General features: G+C 41.2%; 1 protein-coding gene across 1 annotated transcript; it reads right to left on the bottom strand.

Moving 5' to 3' along the window:
* Positions 1-7,739: 7,739 nt before the first annotated feature.
* SHISA2 (shisa family member 2) lies at positions 7,740-16,179 on the bottom strand. Its single transcript, XM_015817038.1, has 2 exons — positions 15,849-16,179; positions 7,740-8,311 (listed from the first exon to the last, which is right to left on the bottom strand). Exons 1-2 carry the CDS (start codon positions 16,177-16,179, stop codon positions 7,758-7,760), a joined length of 885 nt encoding a protein of 294 aa, XP_015672524.1. The 3' UTR covers positions 7,740-7,757.
* Positions 16,180-17,377: the final 1,198 nt, after the last annotated feature.

Below are 17,377 nucleotides of genomic sequence, written 5' to 3'. Positions count from 1 at the left end.
TCACCGGAAGAGCCACCCACAAACCACCAACGGGACCGCCGAGGACGGAGGCCGGGGAAGCCGAAGAGGCCGAAAAACCAGGTCGGCTCCACGTCCCCCGCGCCCCCATGTGTCCTGTATCCAGTCCAGGGGGGGCTTACCGGGAAGGGGGGGAGTCTCCGGGCCTTCAGGGAGCTTTCCACGCTCCCCCTTTAGCCCCTTTGGCCGTTTTCGGGCTCCGCATTTTCGGAGCTATCCCACGGAGACCGCCATCGCTCACGCATGCGCATGATATGACCTTTCTTGCCTCAGTTGTTAAGTGAATCATTGTAGTTGATAAGCTAGTAGCCTGGTGCTTAAGTGAATCAGGCTTCCCCATTGACTTTGTCTGTCAGAAGGTCTCAAAAGCTGATCCCATGACCGCTGGGACACAGCAATGGTCATAAACATGAACCAGTTGCCAAGCATCTGAATTTTGATCATGTGACTATGGGGATGCTGCAAAGGTCATAACTGTGAAAAATGATCATGTCACTTTTCAGTGTGGTCATAACTTTGAATGGTCACTAAGCGAACTGTTGTAAGTAGAGGATTATACAGTACATATATTTATCACATTAAAATCACATTAAAATCACATTACATTATACACATTAAAAATACGAATCACATTAAATCACATTAAAAATACGAATCCTGGGTGTGTGCATGTTAGAAAAACAAAGAAAGAATCGAACACCAGGATGAAGGTATAAAGAAGACTGTTTAATGTACAAACTACTTAGCTTTCATCAGCCAATCTGCTGACATCATCAGAGTAAAAATAAAGGATCCGGGAGTTTACTTATATAGCCAGCTGCTCCTGTGCCTTGCTCTTTGAGCAAGTCACCGGTCTGCTTGCTTCAATCTGCTGTAATGTTCTTAATTGTCCCGCACCTGTCAGCATGTTAGCGGGTTGAAAAGCTGCTCCCCCGCTTGCAGTCACTCTTCTGGCACTCGTGCAGACGCCCCGAGGCTGGTTATCCGGTTGCTTTTGCTCTTTGCTCACTCCCCACCCTCTTCTAGCGGAGCCTGAGCGTCCGTCTCAGAATTCAATTCAGAGCAAGCTACAGACTCGTTGTCCTCCCTGGGGGTCGCGATTATTTCACCTACAGCCACACCGTTCCGATCCTGCAAAGAGCGGGCTGGTTGCATTCGTCGTGAGTCACGGCGCTGTCCCTCCCACCCCCTAAGTGTCTGATAAGCAGGTAAGAGGTCTATATGATGATTGATCGAATTCTCGTCGGATAGCCAGGCTTCCTTGAGCAATTGGCGACCCTTGGTGCCATCTCGGGATATGGCCTCAGCGTTGGCAAGATCAAAGACATGGCCATGACTGGCCATATGAGCCCATACTTGTGAGTGCTGCTCTTGCCTTCTGATCGCCAACTCATATTGGTACCTTCCTAAGGCTGGGTTTTAACTGGGAATAAATTCACATAATTTTTCAGCAGATGCTCTAAGCTTCTGCCTGGCCTTGAAGGTGACCTTCTTGATTCCCTTTGCCTCAAAGGGCATGGGTCAGCTGAAACTAGGCCATTGGGTGGCAATCTGTGGATGCAGTAAGGGAATAGAAGTATTGTTGCCTATTGTGTTCTTACCACCACAGGGTAAGCCTTAATAGTGCCTCTTACCCGTGTTTGAGTTCAGTAATTTCTTATTTCTTGGTGCAACTCTTATCGGCAATAGATGTTGCCACCCAAAAAAGAGGCTATTTTTGTCTTATTTCACACATAAAGCTGCAGTTTGTATTTACCATACTTGGGGAAAATAAATATAACACTTAGCCCTAACAGGCAGATTCAGTGGTGGGATTCAAATATGTGAACAACCAGTTCTTTGTGTGGATGCTGCTTCCAGAAGTCCATTCTGGGCCTGGGCAACAAAACATTAGTTACCGGCTCTGCCGAACTGGTGTGAACCGGCTGAATCCCACCACTGGGCAGATTCCACAAAGAAATTATGGTTTACATTATATTGTATTCTAATGAAGGTGGAAATAATAGTTCCTACCCTCTGTTGGAGAATGCTGAACTGGGCTTCATGTTGAACTGATCCTAGAGGCAAACAGCACTTCTACTATGTTCAAACAAATTTGCAACCAAATATCCCACCCACCCAAATCTGGGGCTGGAAGCTAAGGATGATCCAACTTGTTAGTACTTGAATGGGAGACCTCTAAGGATTATCAATGCTGTAGGTTGATTTGGAAATTTAAGGGGAAAAAAACTTCTTGAAAGGAGATGGCAAACACATTCGATCTTGCTGCCAAGAAAACAAAGCAAAGCTTCACCTCATGTCAGTGTTTCTCAATTTCAGCAACTTTGCGATGTGTGGATTTCAACTCCTACAATTTCCCAGCCAGCATGCTCAGCATTTTAAAGATGCGAAGACTGAGAAAAATGGCCATGTATGGACATCTCCATGAAGTCACCAGGAGCAAAGTTTACAGTATATTGAAGGAAACTTGATTTCACATTTTTAGTGTCTACATGTATTAACAAGCAGACTAAAGAGGAATAAGTAGATCACTGATAGCTGTATGTCCAATTTCAATGCACCTAGACATGCAATGAATCTACACTACAAGGCATAAAACATTCCAGATAATTCCAGAATATTCCATTTCACCTCAGAAACTCTGATCTAGTTGTTCCAAAGCTGGTTAAGAAGCTTTCCATTAATTAGCCTTCTGACCTGGGGGAGAGATTCTTAATTGTGGCTATACATAAAATTAATATTAACTAACTAACTAGGTAACCATATCAATAAAATTACTATGCATCTTACCTATTACATGACAGAATTTGACCACATTTAAAGAAATAGTCATCCGAGCCTGAAAGTAACAATTTAAATAAAACTGTTCAAAATGAGTAGGGCATTTAGTTAAATGTGAGTTAACAATTGACAATGAGGGTCTGCAGAAAATAAGAAATATAGTAAGAGAGGTTGGGTGGAATGCATCATTCCTTTTCTGCATGGACATTGGTGGACTTTGTCTGAATTTGAATGGAATGCCCTTGTTATCGTCTCTCTAAACTGCTAAAGCCCGTTGAACTGTGCTCAAGTTAGTGCCTTCTTTAGTCTGGGGACAGTAATTTGTTTAGATATTTGGCAAGCCTAAAAGGTGTGTGAAAACTATTCAGAAATATACAATTAGGGATGACATCAGGTCTACTTAAGGCTTTGCTTGATTGCTTCTACTGTACACTCATACAGTCTAGCACAAGCATTTAAATTAAAGAAAAACCAAGAGTTCCAGTTTTTTTATGTAGTGCCTTGGCTCAAAAAGGAGGCAAAATTATCAGAAAGGTTCCAGGGAATGAGACCTGTGGAAGAAAATAACAGTTTAGTCCAATATGCAAAAATGTGTATCCAGGCACCAGTTTTGATCTTACTGATGCCAGCCTCAGTTCACATTTAAAATGCAACATGGGACTTGGAATCAGATTATGATGAACTTAGAGGTCTGAGTTCGTTCCAAGGAGGCAAAATTGTTATATGGACCTATCTGGGAACCAAATAATAATTATGCCCAAACTAGGCCTAAGAAGTGCACTTAAAGTGCACCAAGAATATACAATGTTTCTTTAGCATAAAAAGTCTGTAGTATATCCTTCGGGCTTTGAGGACAAGGTATTCCATAGACATTTTACATATGATTAACAGTACTGAGATTCTTGAATGCTAACTTGTTTAACTGCATGGTTGTTTTAATTTCAAGATGTACATTTTAGGGCATTAGGCAAACACCAGCACTTTAATAATAATAATAAAGTTGGAAGGGACCTTGGAGGTCATCTAGTCCAACCCCCTGCTCAGGCAGGAAACCCTATACCATTTCACACAAATGGCTGTCCAGTCTCTTCTTAAAAACTTCCAGGGTTGGAGCATTCACCGCTTCTGGAGGCAGGTTGTTCCACTGGTTAATTGTTCTGTCAGGAAGTTTCTCCTTAGTTCTAGGTTGCTTCTCTCTTTGGTTAGTTTCCCTCCGTTGCTTCTTGTCCTGCCTTCAGGCGCTTTGGAGAATAGCTTGACTCCCTCTTCTTTGTGGCAGCCCCTGAGATATTGGCTATCATGTCCCCTCCCCTTTCTCTTCATTAAACTATAACCGTTCCTTATATGTTTTAGCCTCCAGTCTCCTGATCATCTTTGTTGCTCTTCTCTGTACTCTTTTCTAGAGTCTCAACATCTTTTTTACATTGTGGTGACCAAAACGTAGCTTTATTATACTTAATTTCTAGGGCTTTTGCATTGCAATATTCAGACAGAGCTTGCAATACCTTTTCTAGACCATTTTATGTTTGGAACAGCAGAAAACGTTCTGCTATATGTTTCTCTGTCAGTTTGGGGAAATGATGAGACAGCTTCTTTAGCCTGGCAACTAAAGAATTGATACAAATAGTTTTAGCAGTTTTAGGTGCAGGCTATAACATCGAACAACATAAATGATTTGGATGCAGTGGGGAGCTACACAGCATAGCAGCTTTCCATGTCAAACAAGTTTGTATATTAATTCAGCAAAGAAAATAGCACCGTATTAATTAGGTCTTTATTAATTAGGTCTTAACTGGATGCTTCTTCAACTTAAATGCATACACACATTCTTGAACACCTTGACAAATGAGCTTTGAGAAAAAGCATTTATTTTTCCAGAGAAATCTCATGTCCCAAAGTCTGTAATTTATGTTTTGCTTTGCATCTTCCAAAATTTTTGAGTTATATGGTCTCCAGGTTCTCCATTCTTGAGTACTCCAGCAGCAGTTTCTTACTGGCCTGCAAAACTCCATATACGCACTTGATGGCACCAAAGAGTTAGTGTTTGAAAAATGGGTAGCAACAAACAACAAGGAAATAAAATTCACACCATAAAATATTTATTATGAAACAAAAGATTTTTTTCACTTGTAAGAATCACTCAAATGCTCTTTAAGAAATTTTAAAAAAATTAAACTGAACATTAACAATATTTTACTTATTTTACATGACGTATAAAACACCACATCACAAATCATTTTTATTACAGCTCAAAGCATTTCCCTGTATATACATACATACACATTATGTTTTTCCCTTTCAGGGTTAGCAAAGTTATGCAGAGCACAGAAAAGACCTAATAAATCAAAGAGATTAAAAGAATTACATTAAAAAAGAAAACATAATGAAAACTAGCTTACACACCAATACTATTCACTTAATTCCCCCAGGTTTTCTGTTTGCATACCATCCTTGCTTGCTTCATATTCATACACTGCTTCATATGTTGCCTTTTGTTCCTTATACTTCATGTTTTTTTGAGGATCTCATCAATTCAAACATAAAACAGTTTTGTAGGTGTTAGCCTTTCTCTCAACCAATCATTCTTACTTCGTAGTTCCTTCTGCAATTGGATTCTGATTAATTCTCACTATATGTACATACCACCTCAATATACTACTTTCATACTGGTCACTCACTTTCATATTCAATAACATTCATTCATCACTCATACATTTTACTTTCTTTTTTCTTGGCTTACCACAGTTCTTAAGTGCATCACTCCTACTATATCACACATCCTTGAGAAAAGTTTTATTTTCTGCTTAGTGTTGAACCATTTACTAAGTGTTCCATTTATTCTCACACATGCGATTCTTCTATTGTATACCACTATTGTGACATTCAGAAACAATTTTCGATTCCATAATTCAAGCCTTTATGTTTAATCTAAATCAACAAATATACAATGAACTTTCTCACATTCATAAATTTCTCAATGAAAAGCATTTCTCCCAAATAGTTGCAAATTAGTTTCTACAATACTTTCAATTTGACTTATTTTTTTCCCAAATAAGTAAACAAAAGATTCACCTGATTTTCACCTAAGTTACAGGATATGTGCAATGAATTTCAGGATGAGAAAGTGCAGCTCTATGCACTTAGAAGTAAACCCAACTGATAAATCAACTGGAGTTACTTCTAATTCTGTATATAGAGGATTGCAGCCCAAGATCATCAACTTTAGTTTCAGCTAGAAAAATCTATCTCTGAGAAGATAGTGAATCTAATCCAATTAGCTCCAAAGCACCCATATTTTAAAGTCAAATTGATCTATTCAGACCAAAAGGGTCTTTTCAAGCTAAGAGCTAATTTATTAATCAAATACAATGTCACTGCTAATAAACCTCTATAAGAAATTATTAAATATACTGTAACACTAGGGTGATGAGGTTTTGTAAATAAGATCAGTTAGTATAGGGCAATATACTTTTTGATTTAATGCCGTTTAAAACTTTTTAACTTCCATAAAGAACTATCCAATCTATCCAAAATATGTTTACATGTCTGTGGACTGTCACATTCTCATTGTAATGTTTTTATACTGTTATTGTTAATTTCTAATTCTAATTCTTCTTGTGGTTGTTAATTTAAATCTTCCTTTGGACTCCATGTTGAAACTTGTATAGGATTTTCCAAGCATGTGGTTATTTTTTATTCATATTAAATAGGAATCCCCTTTCTCATGCCCATGTCAAGTCTTGATATAGATGTGACTTTTGTATTTCATTCAAATACAAAAGGAGTTAGGAACATGTTCGATGAAGTATTGGCTACTATCCACAAATCTCATGTTACTGACATTCCCAAATGCAGTTTTCAAAGGATGCAGTAGCCTTTGTGGGCAAACACTGAAATTCAAAGATTAATAAAACAGATATTAGGGCTTTCATGGATATTTTATTTGGAATAATTTACTGTGATCTGAAAATGCCTGAGATGAATAATATTTCTGCATTGACCATGGCCATAATCCAAGGGACTGCACAGAGATAATCATGCTCCTGAGGAGGTTATGTCACAGTGGCTGACTGCTTAGTCTTAGTGAGAACATTTTGAAAGGCATTTTTTATGGAGTAATGAGGACTTGCTATTTGGAAAAGGAGGTTATGAAATAAATCCCATTTTCCTTGTTTCTGAACCGAGCATGGCTGGTTTATTTCCTTAAATCCCAGTCTATAAATTGAAACTTCAAGTCCATTGGAAAATAAACATTATGAGAAAAGAAAGCATATGAAGCTGCCACATGAGATCAGTTTATTTGCCCATTTTTATGGCTCTCCAGATTCTCCAGCAGAAGATCTCTCAAATCAACTGCTGCAGAACTCAAGAGAAGGGGGGAGGAAGATGGACACCAGGATATGAATATGGACTTCCTACAGTGGAATGACTACAATTTTACCACTGAGCTAACCAATAAGTTCCTAGGACTGTAACTAACAAGCATCGCACCATTTAGCCTACTACTGTGAAGCATGATTGTCAGTACAGCAATATGAAGAGTCATTGTACCAAGGACAAAAAGGTAAAAACAAGACACTCCTAAAATATTGTCTTGTCATATTACAAAATGTCTTCTATTCAATAGGCAAATACTGCTGATGGGAAGTACCTGAGGGGCATTTAATCATTTACACAAGTTTGGTAACAGAAATATCAGTGCCTCCTTCAGCATAATTCTTAGCCATTATAAATTATACACTGGAATGGAGGCATTACCTAGAAATACCATTTCTAGTTCCTTCATACAGCTTTTTGCTACTGTATCCAGTGAAAACCAGGAATAAATACTGTCTGAAGCACAGGTTTTCCAAAATTATTTACAAATTGTTGCTTTGTACAGTTTGTTGTTACTACTCCTTTGCTTGATGCATCACTGTTGACTGTTTTGATTTCTTCCTTCCTTCCCTTCGTAAGAGTTACACAGTCACTGCAGGGTACATTTTCTGTTCGCTATTACTGTGGGGATATGGCGACTGAACTGGTCTGTACCCGCTTTGCAGGCTATCCAGGAAAGGTGGGACAGAGGCCATGGGCATAGAGTCATGTTGCACAGCATACCCCACATACTGGGGGTGCAAATACTGCCCTTGATGAGGCACTATCTGTGTGGCCTGTTGGCAGTTCAGCACTGAGAAATTAGTTGGCATGTTGACATATACATTATTCATGGTCCCCTCTGGTAAACAGCAGTTAGCTTGTGATCTGGTGGGGGCAGCCCTGGCACCAGAGTTGGCACTTGAACTGGAGCTGGCAGCTGTGCTTGATTGACGTGAGGATGATCCACGGGAAGTGCTGGCACTTGGAATCATGGGAATTGTCTCCATTATCCTATTCCCTCCAGGAGCCCGGCTCTGTTGTGGTTCTTGCTTGGGTCGCAGGCACCGGCAACAGCAAGCAGCTACGAGGGATCCCAGGATAATGAATGCCACAAAAACAGAGCCCACAATAAGGAATGGCACATAAATAGGCACTGTCAACAGAAAAGAGAAACTTGTGAGGATATTCTACCAGGACAAAATACAGATTATACAATAGTGAGACATTTTCGGCTACCTTTTATTACCTCCAGCAAGACAAAAGAAAACAAGGAATTGGTAAAGCAGTCTTCCCAATCTATTGAACTCCCAAGTATGCTGAACTATAGTTCCCCAAATAGCAGAGCATGTGGCTGATAATTAGGGGAATTCAATATATCCGGAAGGCTTGGAAAATACTAGCTTTTCACAAAATGCAATCAGAAACAAAGCCCAGAAGTGCTGGCAAAAATTGCAACATGCATAACAAGATCTCCTCTCTTTCCCATCACCACCTATAATTGAAATAAATGACACATTATGCACTAATTTTCCTCTTGCCATCCCATCTTATCATTATTCCTGATCTTTCTCTAACCCAATGCAAGACACTTGGAGATCTCCTTATTTCATCTTGACAACAACTCTGAAATAGATTGATAACACTGCCTGGCCCAAAGTTAGCTCCATCATCAGCTAGAGATCTGAAACCGAGTCTGTGAAATCTAACTTAGGTGGACATATCTATAACTCTTGAATCTAGAGAAACTGTACTTTGTTGTTACTAATCAGAAGAGGTTTGCCATTGCCTTCTTCCAGATTCACCCTACATATACAAGTATAAATGAATCAATCACTTCTTGTAATATGCAGCTTTCTCAGGAACAGAAATAAGGATAAACCTTTGGGTCAAACACAGTTCATGTTGACAATATAAACACAGTATCAGAATGGGTTGTTTGGGTTTCTTCTTTTATTGGTTTCCCAGTTTAGTGTAATTTAAATTCTTAGATGGTTTCTTCATTCAAATACTAAGCCTGATTACTTTTGTAGATCATCCAAGGATAGTTAGTTAGCTGAATAATGAATAATTAGCCCCAATTATAATATAATTTCTGATAAATTCATAAATTTCAGGAGAAAAAATTGCTTGAAAGCAATTGAGCAAAAGATTCCTCAGAGGTCAAAAGGCTAGGTTTAGTTTGGAATATAAATCACACAGGAAGGATTCTGAAACAATGCTATTTATTCATTCATAATACTGCAACACCCAGGTTAGACTGTTATATGAGCTGATATTACTTTTGGCTCTTTTTGTTAAAGAGCCTCATTTTTCTAGATTTTTTTTTAAATTAGAAAATCAGTATAAAATATTGTTAGTGAAATGATAGATCTGTTTGAGACAATTTTATTGAGATGTTATAGAAATGCTACCATTTAGAAAGTAAAACAAATATATTTACTCTTCCTATAATGGGAGGACGGGGGGGGGAATGAAAATTCAATATGTTATAAAATATAAGTTGAAAGGATCATGCACCTCGGTTCTAATTTACATGAAAGCTGGGACATAACCACTGAAGTAAAGACAAGGATAGAAAAAGCCCAAACAGCATTCTTCAAAATGAAAAAGGTCTTCTGCAGTCACGACATAAGCCTAAGACTGAAAATCAGGCTTGTCAGATGCTATATTTTTTATATCCTGCTCTATGGAGTAGAGAGTTGGTCTCTGACAGAAGGCCACCTGAAGAGACTAGAAGCATTTGAAATGTGGATTTACAGGCGGCTGTTACGTATAAGCTGGGCTGACAAGATCAGAAATGAGGAGGTGATAAGCCGCCTGGGAAAGCCAAGGGAAATCATCAAACAATTAAAAAATGAAAATTAGAATATTTTGGACATGTGATGTGACACCCAGAAAAATCCATTTAATCCTCCAGGGAAAGATTGAAGGCAAACGAGGTCCAGGCAGAAGAAGAACATCATGGCTTCAAAATCTAAGGGACTGGTTTGGACAAAACTCAGCAGCACTTTTTCGTGCGGCTGCTGATAAAAACAGGATCGCCAACATGATCGCCAACGTCCGATAACGGATATGGCATCAAGAAGAAGAAGATAAAATATAAAAGAGATTGTGGGTGAGATTACTAATAACTTAAGACATGTCTACTTTTTTCCAGTTTTGCCAATGAATCTGAGTCAATATGGGAAGAGAACCAAGGTTCAAAACATCTGGAAGGCATCAAGTTACCTGTCACAGGTCTAAAGTATATTGCTCTGGAATTTCTACAATTTGGAGAGAATTAGCAATTAAAATCAAATGTTCTTCCAGGCAGAGAAGGGAATCCATCTCTCTAGATTGTTCCCTGAATGCATACTGAATCAGGCCAAAACAGGTTTTCCTTTTAGGGAATATTTTTTTTAAGCTGCAGGATACAGCCTCCCAATGTCCCATGACTTTCAGCATAAAATAGAGCATGTTTTAGCTATCATACTAGCTGGATCATAAACCAGCCTAAGACATCCCACCAATATGATTATTAGTGGTTTAGTGTTTGGTCCAAATGCAGAAACCTAGCTTAATTAAGGAAACAATGATTTTTAACACTGTTGTGTAACCTAACTGGTAACTAAGAGCAGAAAGGAGAGCCAGTTTGGTGTACTGGTTAATGCACCAGGCTAGAAACTGGTAGACCATGAATTCTAGTCCCACTTTAGCTATGAAAGCCAACGTGGGTGACTTTGGGCTAGTCACTGTTTCAGCCTCAGGAAGAATAAGGACGCAATAGTAAACTACTTCCAAAATTTTGGCGCCACTAAAACTACAGGGACTAATCCAGGCAGTTGCCTGGACTCAACACTGGCTTGAACGCACAAAACTGATATGGAAGCAAGAAGTCCCAACTCATAGTTAAGAATCCATTCCCTAATCTAAACAAGGAAATTTGCTACTTTCCCCTCAAACGGTGGTCTTCACATATTTTACACCATCAGTTAGCATCACACCCTATCACTGGATATATTAAATATGGCAGAAGAGAGCTGTATCCCAAATATCAGACTGGGGAAGGCTAGGGCAATTCATCAGCCCCCATAGCTCATCTGCAATGTTAGAATAACCAAACACAATTAAAGTAATGTATATGATATGCTTTGATTATTGCAATGAGCTTGGTTAATGCTAAAATAACTCCCATATGCAATGAAGTAAATTATCCAAAATCCATATTAAGATAATACTCTTATTTGAGCAATTGGAAGATTCACAACATAGTTCCACGCTTCAGTTCCAGTTCAAGAACAATTCCAACATTGTTTATTATTCTACTATTTTACTATTATGCTATTCTAAAAGGTAGTTGGCTAGTTAATGGCCAATTGTGTCCTGTGATTATAGTATTAATTAAGCAAGATGATTAAAATCTGTATGAAGGATAGAAATAAGAACATATTACAGTTAATATTTGGGACATTATTGTAGCAGATTACATTTTAACCCATGCAAACTGGGCCATATCAGTTGCTGACATGATTTTAGGTTGCCCTGAAGATACTTCCTAATGGGCTCAGATACATCTGCTCTGGAGCCAGCAGAAATTATATTCCTATGGCTTCTTATCCGCAATAGCATTATTATAATGTACTATTCAGATCTATGAATAGTATTCTATACGATGACGATGATGCCAGCAGGACTTTAATACGCCAACATCAATTAAGAAATGACCCTCCCCAAATGAATAAAGCAGGTAATATATATATATATACGGTATATCTTTAAAAGGGGGACCCCGCCCCACAAAACCATTCCCTAGAGCAATGGTGGCGAACCTATGGCACGGGTGCCAGAGGTGGCACTCAGAGCCCTCTCTGTGGGCACGCGTGCCGTCGCCCCAGTCCTAGGCCTTCAGCTGGGTTTTATAAAACCTTTTTCACTTTAGGCCTCCGCCGCTGTGTACAAAAAAGAAATGTTCAGTCAATTTCAACTTCTCGCGGGAAAAAAAAGATCTTGCAAAGTTGGAATTGATTGATTGAACTTTTTAATCCCACCCAGTCTGCTGTTACCACCGCAGCCACGCCCACCCAATGGGCCACACCCACCCGGCACCCGACAATGCATAAGTGGGTTTTGGGTTGCAGTTTGGGCACTCGGTCTCTAAAAGGTTTGCCATCACTGCCCTAGAGTCTATAACTACTTAACAATACCCCTAATGGAAATGGATGTCCTGTTAGCTTTGCATTTATATCTACGTTCTGGCATATGACAAACCCAGTTGAATTGAGGAGTCCAGTCTTCCTTCCATAACTTAAACCACTGCTCAAGCGGAGTTTGTTCAGAAGACCCTGTTGATGGTGAAATGTTTTGACTCTGAAGAATGCATGCACGGTTGAGTTTTAGATAACTGGTTAAATTAATATATTAAACTTGCAATGAAATAAAAAAAATAGTTCCCAAAGAAAACATATCTTTTATATCCCATTTTAACAGTTCAAGTATTTTCTTCTCTGTGGGTCCCTGCTGGTCTCTGAGCTTGGTTATTTTTCTGCAGACTTTTCATTAGCAAACTAGATATCATCAGTGTTCTGAAATGTCTACAAGGAAACAACCAAGCTCAGAGAGCACTTAGGACCCCAAATACAACTGTATCTGCATTCTCTTCTCACAACCCTGTTGTGTGTATGTTGAATCAGGATGGGTGGGGAGAAAGCAATTGGGTGCTAAGTAACAATGTGAAGTTTCTGTGGCTGAAGGAAGATTGAAACCTAACTTCCCAACTTTTGTCCAACCATACCTTAACCAACATACCACAACAATTAATTATATTGTTATGTCACGGCTAGCTTGTGCTTAAAAGTACCCCACTCCAAATCCCTGTGAATTTTACTGTCTATTATATTCATAATTAACTGTAAGGGAGCATTCTTTTATATCTATGCCCTAATAGGATATTGCTCTTTTTGATTTTAGCCCTTGTATTTATTGACAAGTTGTTTTTCACTTTATCTTCTTAAAAACTAAAAGAAACCCTCCCACCATCATTTCTTTCGACCATATGCATTTTACCATACAGATCGTTAATTTACAGCAACCCCTATGGCATCCTCATGGTCATGATATCAAAATTTGGGCATTTGGCAACCAACATGCATTTATGAATTTACAATAGTTGCAGCATCCTGGGTTTATATGATCACATTTGTGGCTTTCCCACTGATTTCCAACAAAGTCAATTCATTTAATGACCACGTGGTTCACTTAATGTCGGGTGTAAAAGACCAGATCCACAAGTGAAGATTCAATTAAGCTGATTTACTACTAAAATCCTACGCACAGGGATGTTCTCAACCACAGGGATTTTCTCAACTACGGTGGGCATTTGCTTAGAGTTAGTTAAGGGTCAACAGCACCGATGGCGGGGGGGGAGTGGGGGGTTAGACTTTGTCTGCTTCTGGCTACCTAGGGATTCTTGCTGATGTCCCCCTTTTCATTCCGCCCCCAAGGTTATGCCATCTCTTCTTCTACACTTAACAACTTCAGTGATTCACTTAACCGGGGCAAAAAAAATCATAAAATTGGGTGCCTTGCTTAGTAACGGAAATTCTGGTCCCAATTGTGATCATAAATTGAAGATTACCTATACTTTAAATATGTGGTTCGGTCTGTTTCCAGGAGGGTAGTTCAATAAGCTCTTAAGTGCTTTTTTGCTAAAAAAAATTATATCAGGGGATGGCAACAGATCTTATACATACTAAAAGTTAGACCAATTGGGTGAAATGGTACTAACTGCCAACTAAATGACGGCAGTTTATAGACATTTAAAACTGAGACATGAGTTGATGGAGACATCATGTGCTTATACCATGAAAATCTTTTCATGTTTCTTTTTATGACTGTACTCTTTTCAATTCCTGCTCTTAGCGCACAAAATTATAATTACATTTTCAGTTGCCTTCTGCACCATAGTATGCTACATGCTGTTGAATTATCATGCATTTCTCAACCCTGAACTTTAAGCCATTTATTGCAATTCAGAAAACATCCCAAAATTATGCCTTCTCACACTGAAAAGTCTGCTGAGTATAAGTGTGTTGTTGAGTTTTCTTGGGTTATTTGGGTCACAGAAGTTTAGGAGGGAAAAATAATGAGGACATTGACAGATCAAAGCAATAAATGGAGCTTTGTATGTGGATAGATGATGGTTTTATGCACTGTGATGATGGTACAATAATTTTAAGGGATTTTGAGGGAAGCAGCTTGGGAAAACGTTTATGAAAGTTTCAGAAAGTTTCACAGGTGGGATATATATCACAAGTAGCTTGTTTTAAAACTAGTATTCTTAAACTTTTCACAAAGGCAAGTATAAAGGAATTCCTGAACTCAGGATAACTATACAGATATTAACATTGTGTTTGGCAGAATGCTCTAAACATCTCTTGCTATGTGAGTGAATACAAAGAAGCTAAATAAAATGCATTTCAATTTAAAATACATATTTTCCATCTCATCAATAATATCCATATGCATCCAGATAACCAAGCACTTTGTGTTAAATGAGAGCCTGTTTTTAAGTCACTTTCAAGTCCTTTACATTTAATAAACTGAGTTTTTTAAACAGTATATTCTATTCAAGAAATTATAATTTGTGTCTCAAGAAATACATGCACATCTGATATCTATTAAGTGCTACTAAAGTCAGAGAGGAAAATACATCTAGAGTCTTACATGGGCTCCTACTGCTGAGTCAGGTAAACAGGTAGATTTGTTTTGCCTGCAATAGCCCATACTGGGCCCAAAGGTGGAGCTAACGCTGGATCTAAAACCCTGAAGTCCAAGATACTCAAAGAGAATCAAGGACTAGAGGAGAAGTAGGATAAGCCAGATCTGGCATTAGCACCCAGCTTGAAACATCCAAATTATTCAACAAGAATCCCAGATTGACTGACTAGACCAAGTACCAGTGATGAGTACCAGAATGATGGACACTCATCATATTTTTTTATATTATCGGAAATAATATCTTCCACAATAAACCCATATTCCCAAGCAACATGGTGCTGCTGATTGCCCTTTAAGCTGTGCTAATACAAGTAGTCCTTGATTTACAACAGTTCATTTAGTGACTGTTGGAAGTTACGATACTGAAAACAGTGGTTTATTATCATTTTTTATGACAGAATCCCCATGGCCACGTGATCAAAATTCAAATACTTGAATATTTATGATGGCTGCAGTGTCCCGGGGTCATGTGATCCCCTTTTGCAACCTTTTGACAAACAAAGTCAATTGGGAAGCCAGATTCACTTAACAACCATGTTACTAACTGAACAATTCCAGTGATTCACTTAACAACAGCGGCCAGAAAGGTCATAAACTCACTTAACAACTGTCTCAGCAGTGACAATGTTGGACTCAGTTGTGGTCGTAAGTTGAGAACTCCCTATATACACAGGCAATGCTAAAGGAAATATGCACAATCATGAAAGCCAAGGAGAAAAGGGTAACTTTAGAGCAGTGTTTCTCAACCTTGACAATTTTAAGGCATGTGGACTTCAACTCCCAGAATTCCACAGCCAGCATTGCTGGCTGTGGAATTCTGGGAGTTGAAGTCCACATGCCTTAAAATTGTCAAGGTTGAGAAACACTGCTTTAGAGAGAGTGCAAGGGGAGAAGAGCCATGCAACTGTGGGAATACGAGGCTCCCCGCTCCGTACCTGCCGCGCTGTCTGGCACGTCTTTGTCCGGCCGGCCGTGCTCCGCTCCGCCCTGTTGTCGGTCGTTGTCGCACATGCCTTGATCCAGGCGGACCTCCGGCCGAGAGCAGCAATAGCGAAGCGCGCAGGTGCCGCAGCAAATGGTGGCGTCGCCGTCGTCAAAATGCTCCGGACACTGGAAGCCTTCCCGCCAAGACGCCCCATCCTGCCAGCCGTGGCAATACTCGCCGCTGGCCAGCGCCCCCCGCGCCGTCAGTCCAACCAGCAGGAGCGGCAGCAGAAGCCGCCCTCCCGGCGCCGCCAGCAGCTGCGAAGGCCGGCCCCGCCACATGGCACCACGAGGCGGGAGGGCGGCCGGGCGGGGAGCCGCGGCGGCGGCGGCGGCTCTTGCCCCCGATTCGGAGGCTCCGTCAACTACGCAGGCTGCCCCGTCCCTCTTCTGGCTGCCTGGCTTGACAGAGGCAGCGATTAGAGAAGTTTCGTGTGCCCGCGCGCGAGAAAGAAAAGAAAAGAAAAGAGACGAAGATTTCGGGAGACACGGAAGACGCGCTCCGTGTCTTCCGTGTCAAGGCGTAGCGTGTCAAGGGGGGTGGGTGCTACTAACAGACGAGCCCCCAACTAAGTGCCAACTCGCTGTCACCTCGCTACAGCAACTGGCCAGGAACGGGGGGGCAGAAGGGGGGGAGAGTTTTGAAAGGCCCAAGGACAAGAAAAAGAGCCTGCGGTCTGCCGAAGGGCTGAGCTAAACAGCCCCGCAGTCCACCCGCTCCCGGCCGGCACCCACGGGAGGCGGAGAATCCCTGCGGAATCCAAAACTGGCTCTTCGGTTCCCCCTCCTCGGCCAAGTCACTTGGCGAAGCCGGGCCTAATTCTAGCCCCACTTGGTCGCCCCGCAAACTCTTGGCTGTCGAGGAACTTCAGCATCTCGCGCGGGAGTCGCTTTTGTCAGAAGTCCGAGGGAGACCGCGGATGCTGGAAACGGGGGCACGACGAGGGAACCCGAGGGCGCAGTTATCCCAGCCCGGGAGGAGGGGAAAACACCGTCGCTTTAGCCGGGAGGCAAGAGCCCGAGGCAACGAGCCCCTCTTAGAAACGAAAAGGCAGGACAGGCGACCTTGGGGCGGCCGCCCCCGGACAAGCGGCACTGAGCGAAGCACTCCGGGAACCATAACACACCCGGAGACCCCTCGGTGCGCCTGGCTGGCGGAGACTGGGGAAGGAAGGGGCTCAGGGGGCCGACCTGGCGGCTGGAGAGGGACGCCGCCCCCTCTCGCGCGCGCCTGGCTTCCAGCTCGCGCACCCGCTGCCGGAGCGCCTTCAGCAGCTTCTCATCTTCCCAGTTCTTGGCCCTCTAAGTCCGGAGAGGGAAGTCCCCGTATCCGAAAGTGAGGATCCCGGTCGAACTCCTTTAATGCCCATGGAGCTTCGTGGAAACGTCTAGCTGGAACAGCGGAGAGGGGTCGGAAAGAGCCGCTCCGGAGCGCAATCTGCCGCTCCCGCGCTCTCTCTTCCCTGCCGTGCCCGGGGGC

Source organism: Protobothrops mucrosquamatus, unplaced genomic scaffold, assembly GCF_001527695.2.
Source record: "Protobothrops mucrosquamatus isolate PMUCROS unplaced genomic scaffold, P.Mucros_1.0 scaffold549, whole genome shotgun sequence".
Classification (NCBI taxonomy): domain Eukaryota; kingdom Metazoa; phylum Chordata; class Lepidosauria; order Squamata; family Viperidae; genus Protobothrops; species Protobothrops mucrosquamatus.
This window is presented reverse-complemented; position numbering and strand designations above follow the sequence as displayed.

Coding starts and splice junctions, on each gene's coding strand:
- SHISA2 (XM_015817038.1), bottom strand. CDS start 16,179: ATGTGGCGGGGCCGGCCTTCGCAGCTGCTGGCGGCGCCGGGAGGGCGG. Junction 8,312..15,848: donor CGTGCCAGACAGCGCGGCAG/GTACGGAGCGGG, acceptor TTCTGTTGACAG/TGCCTATTTATGTGCCATTC.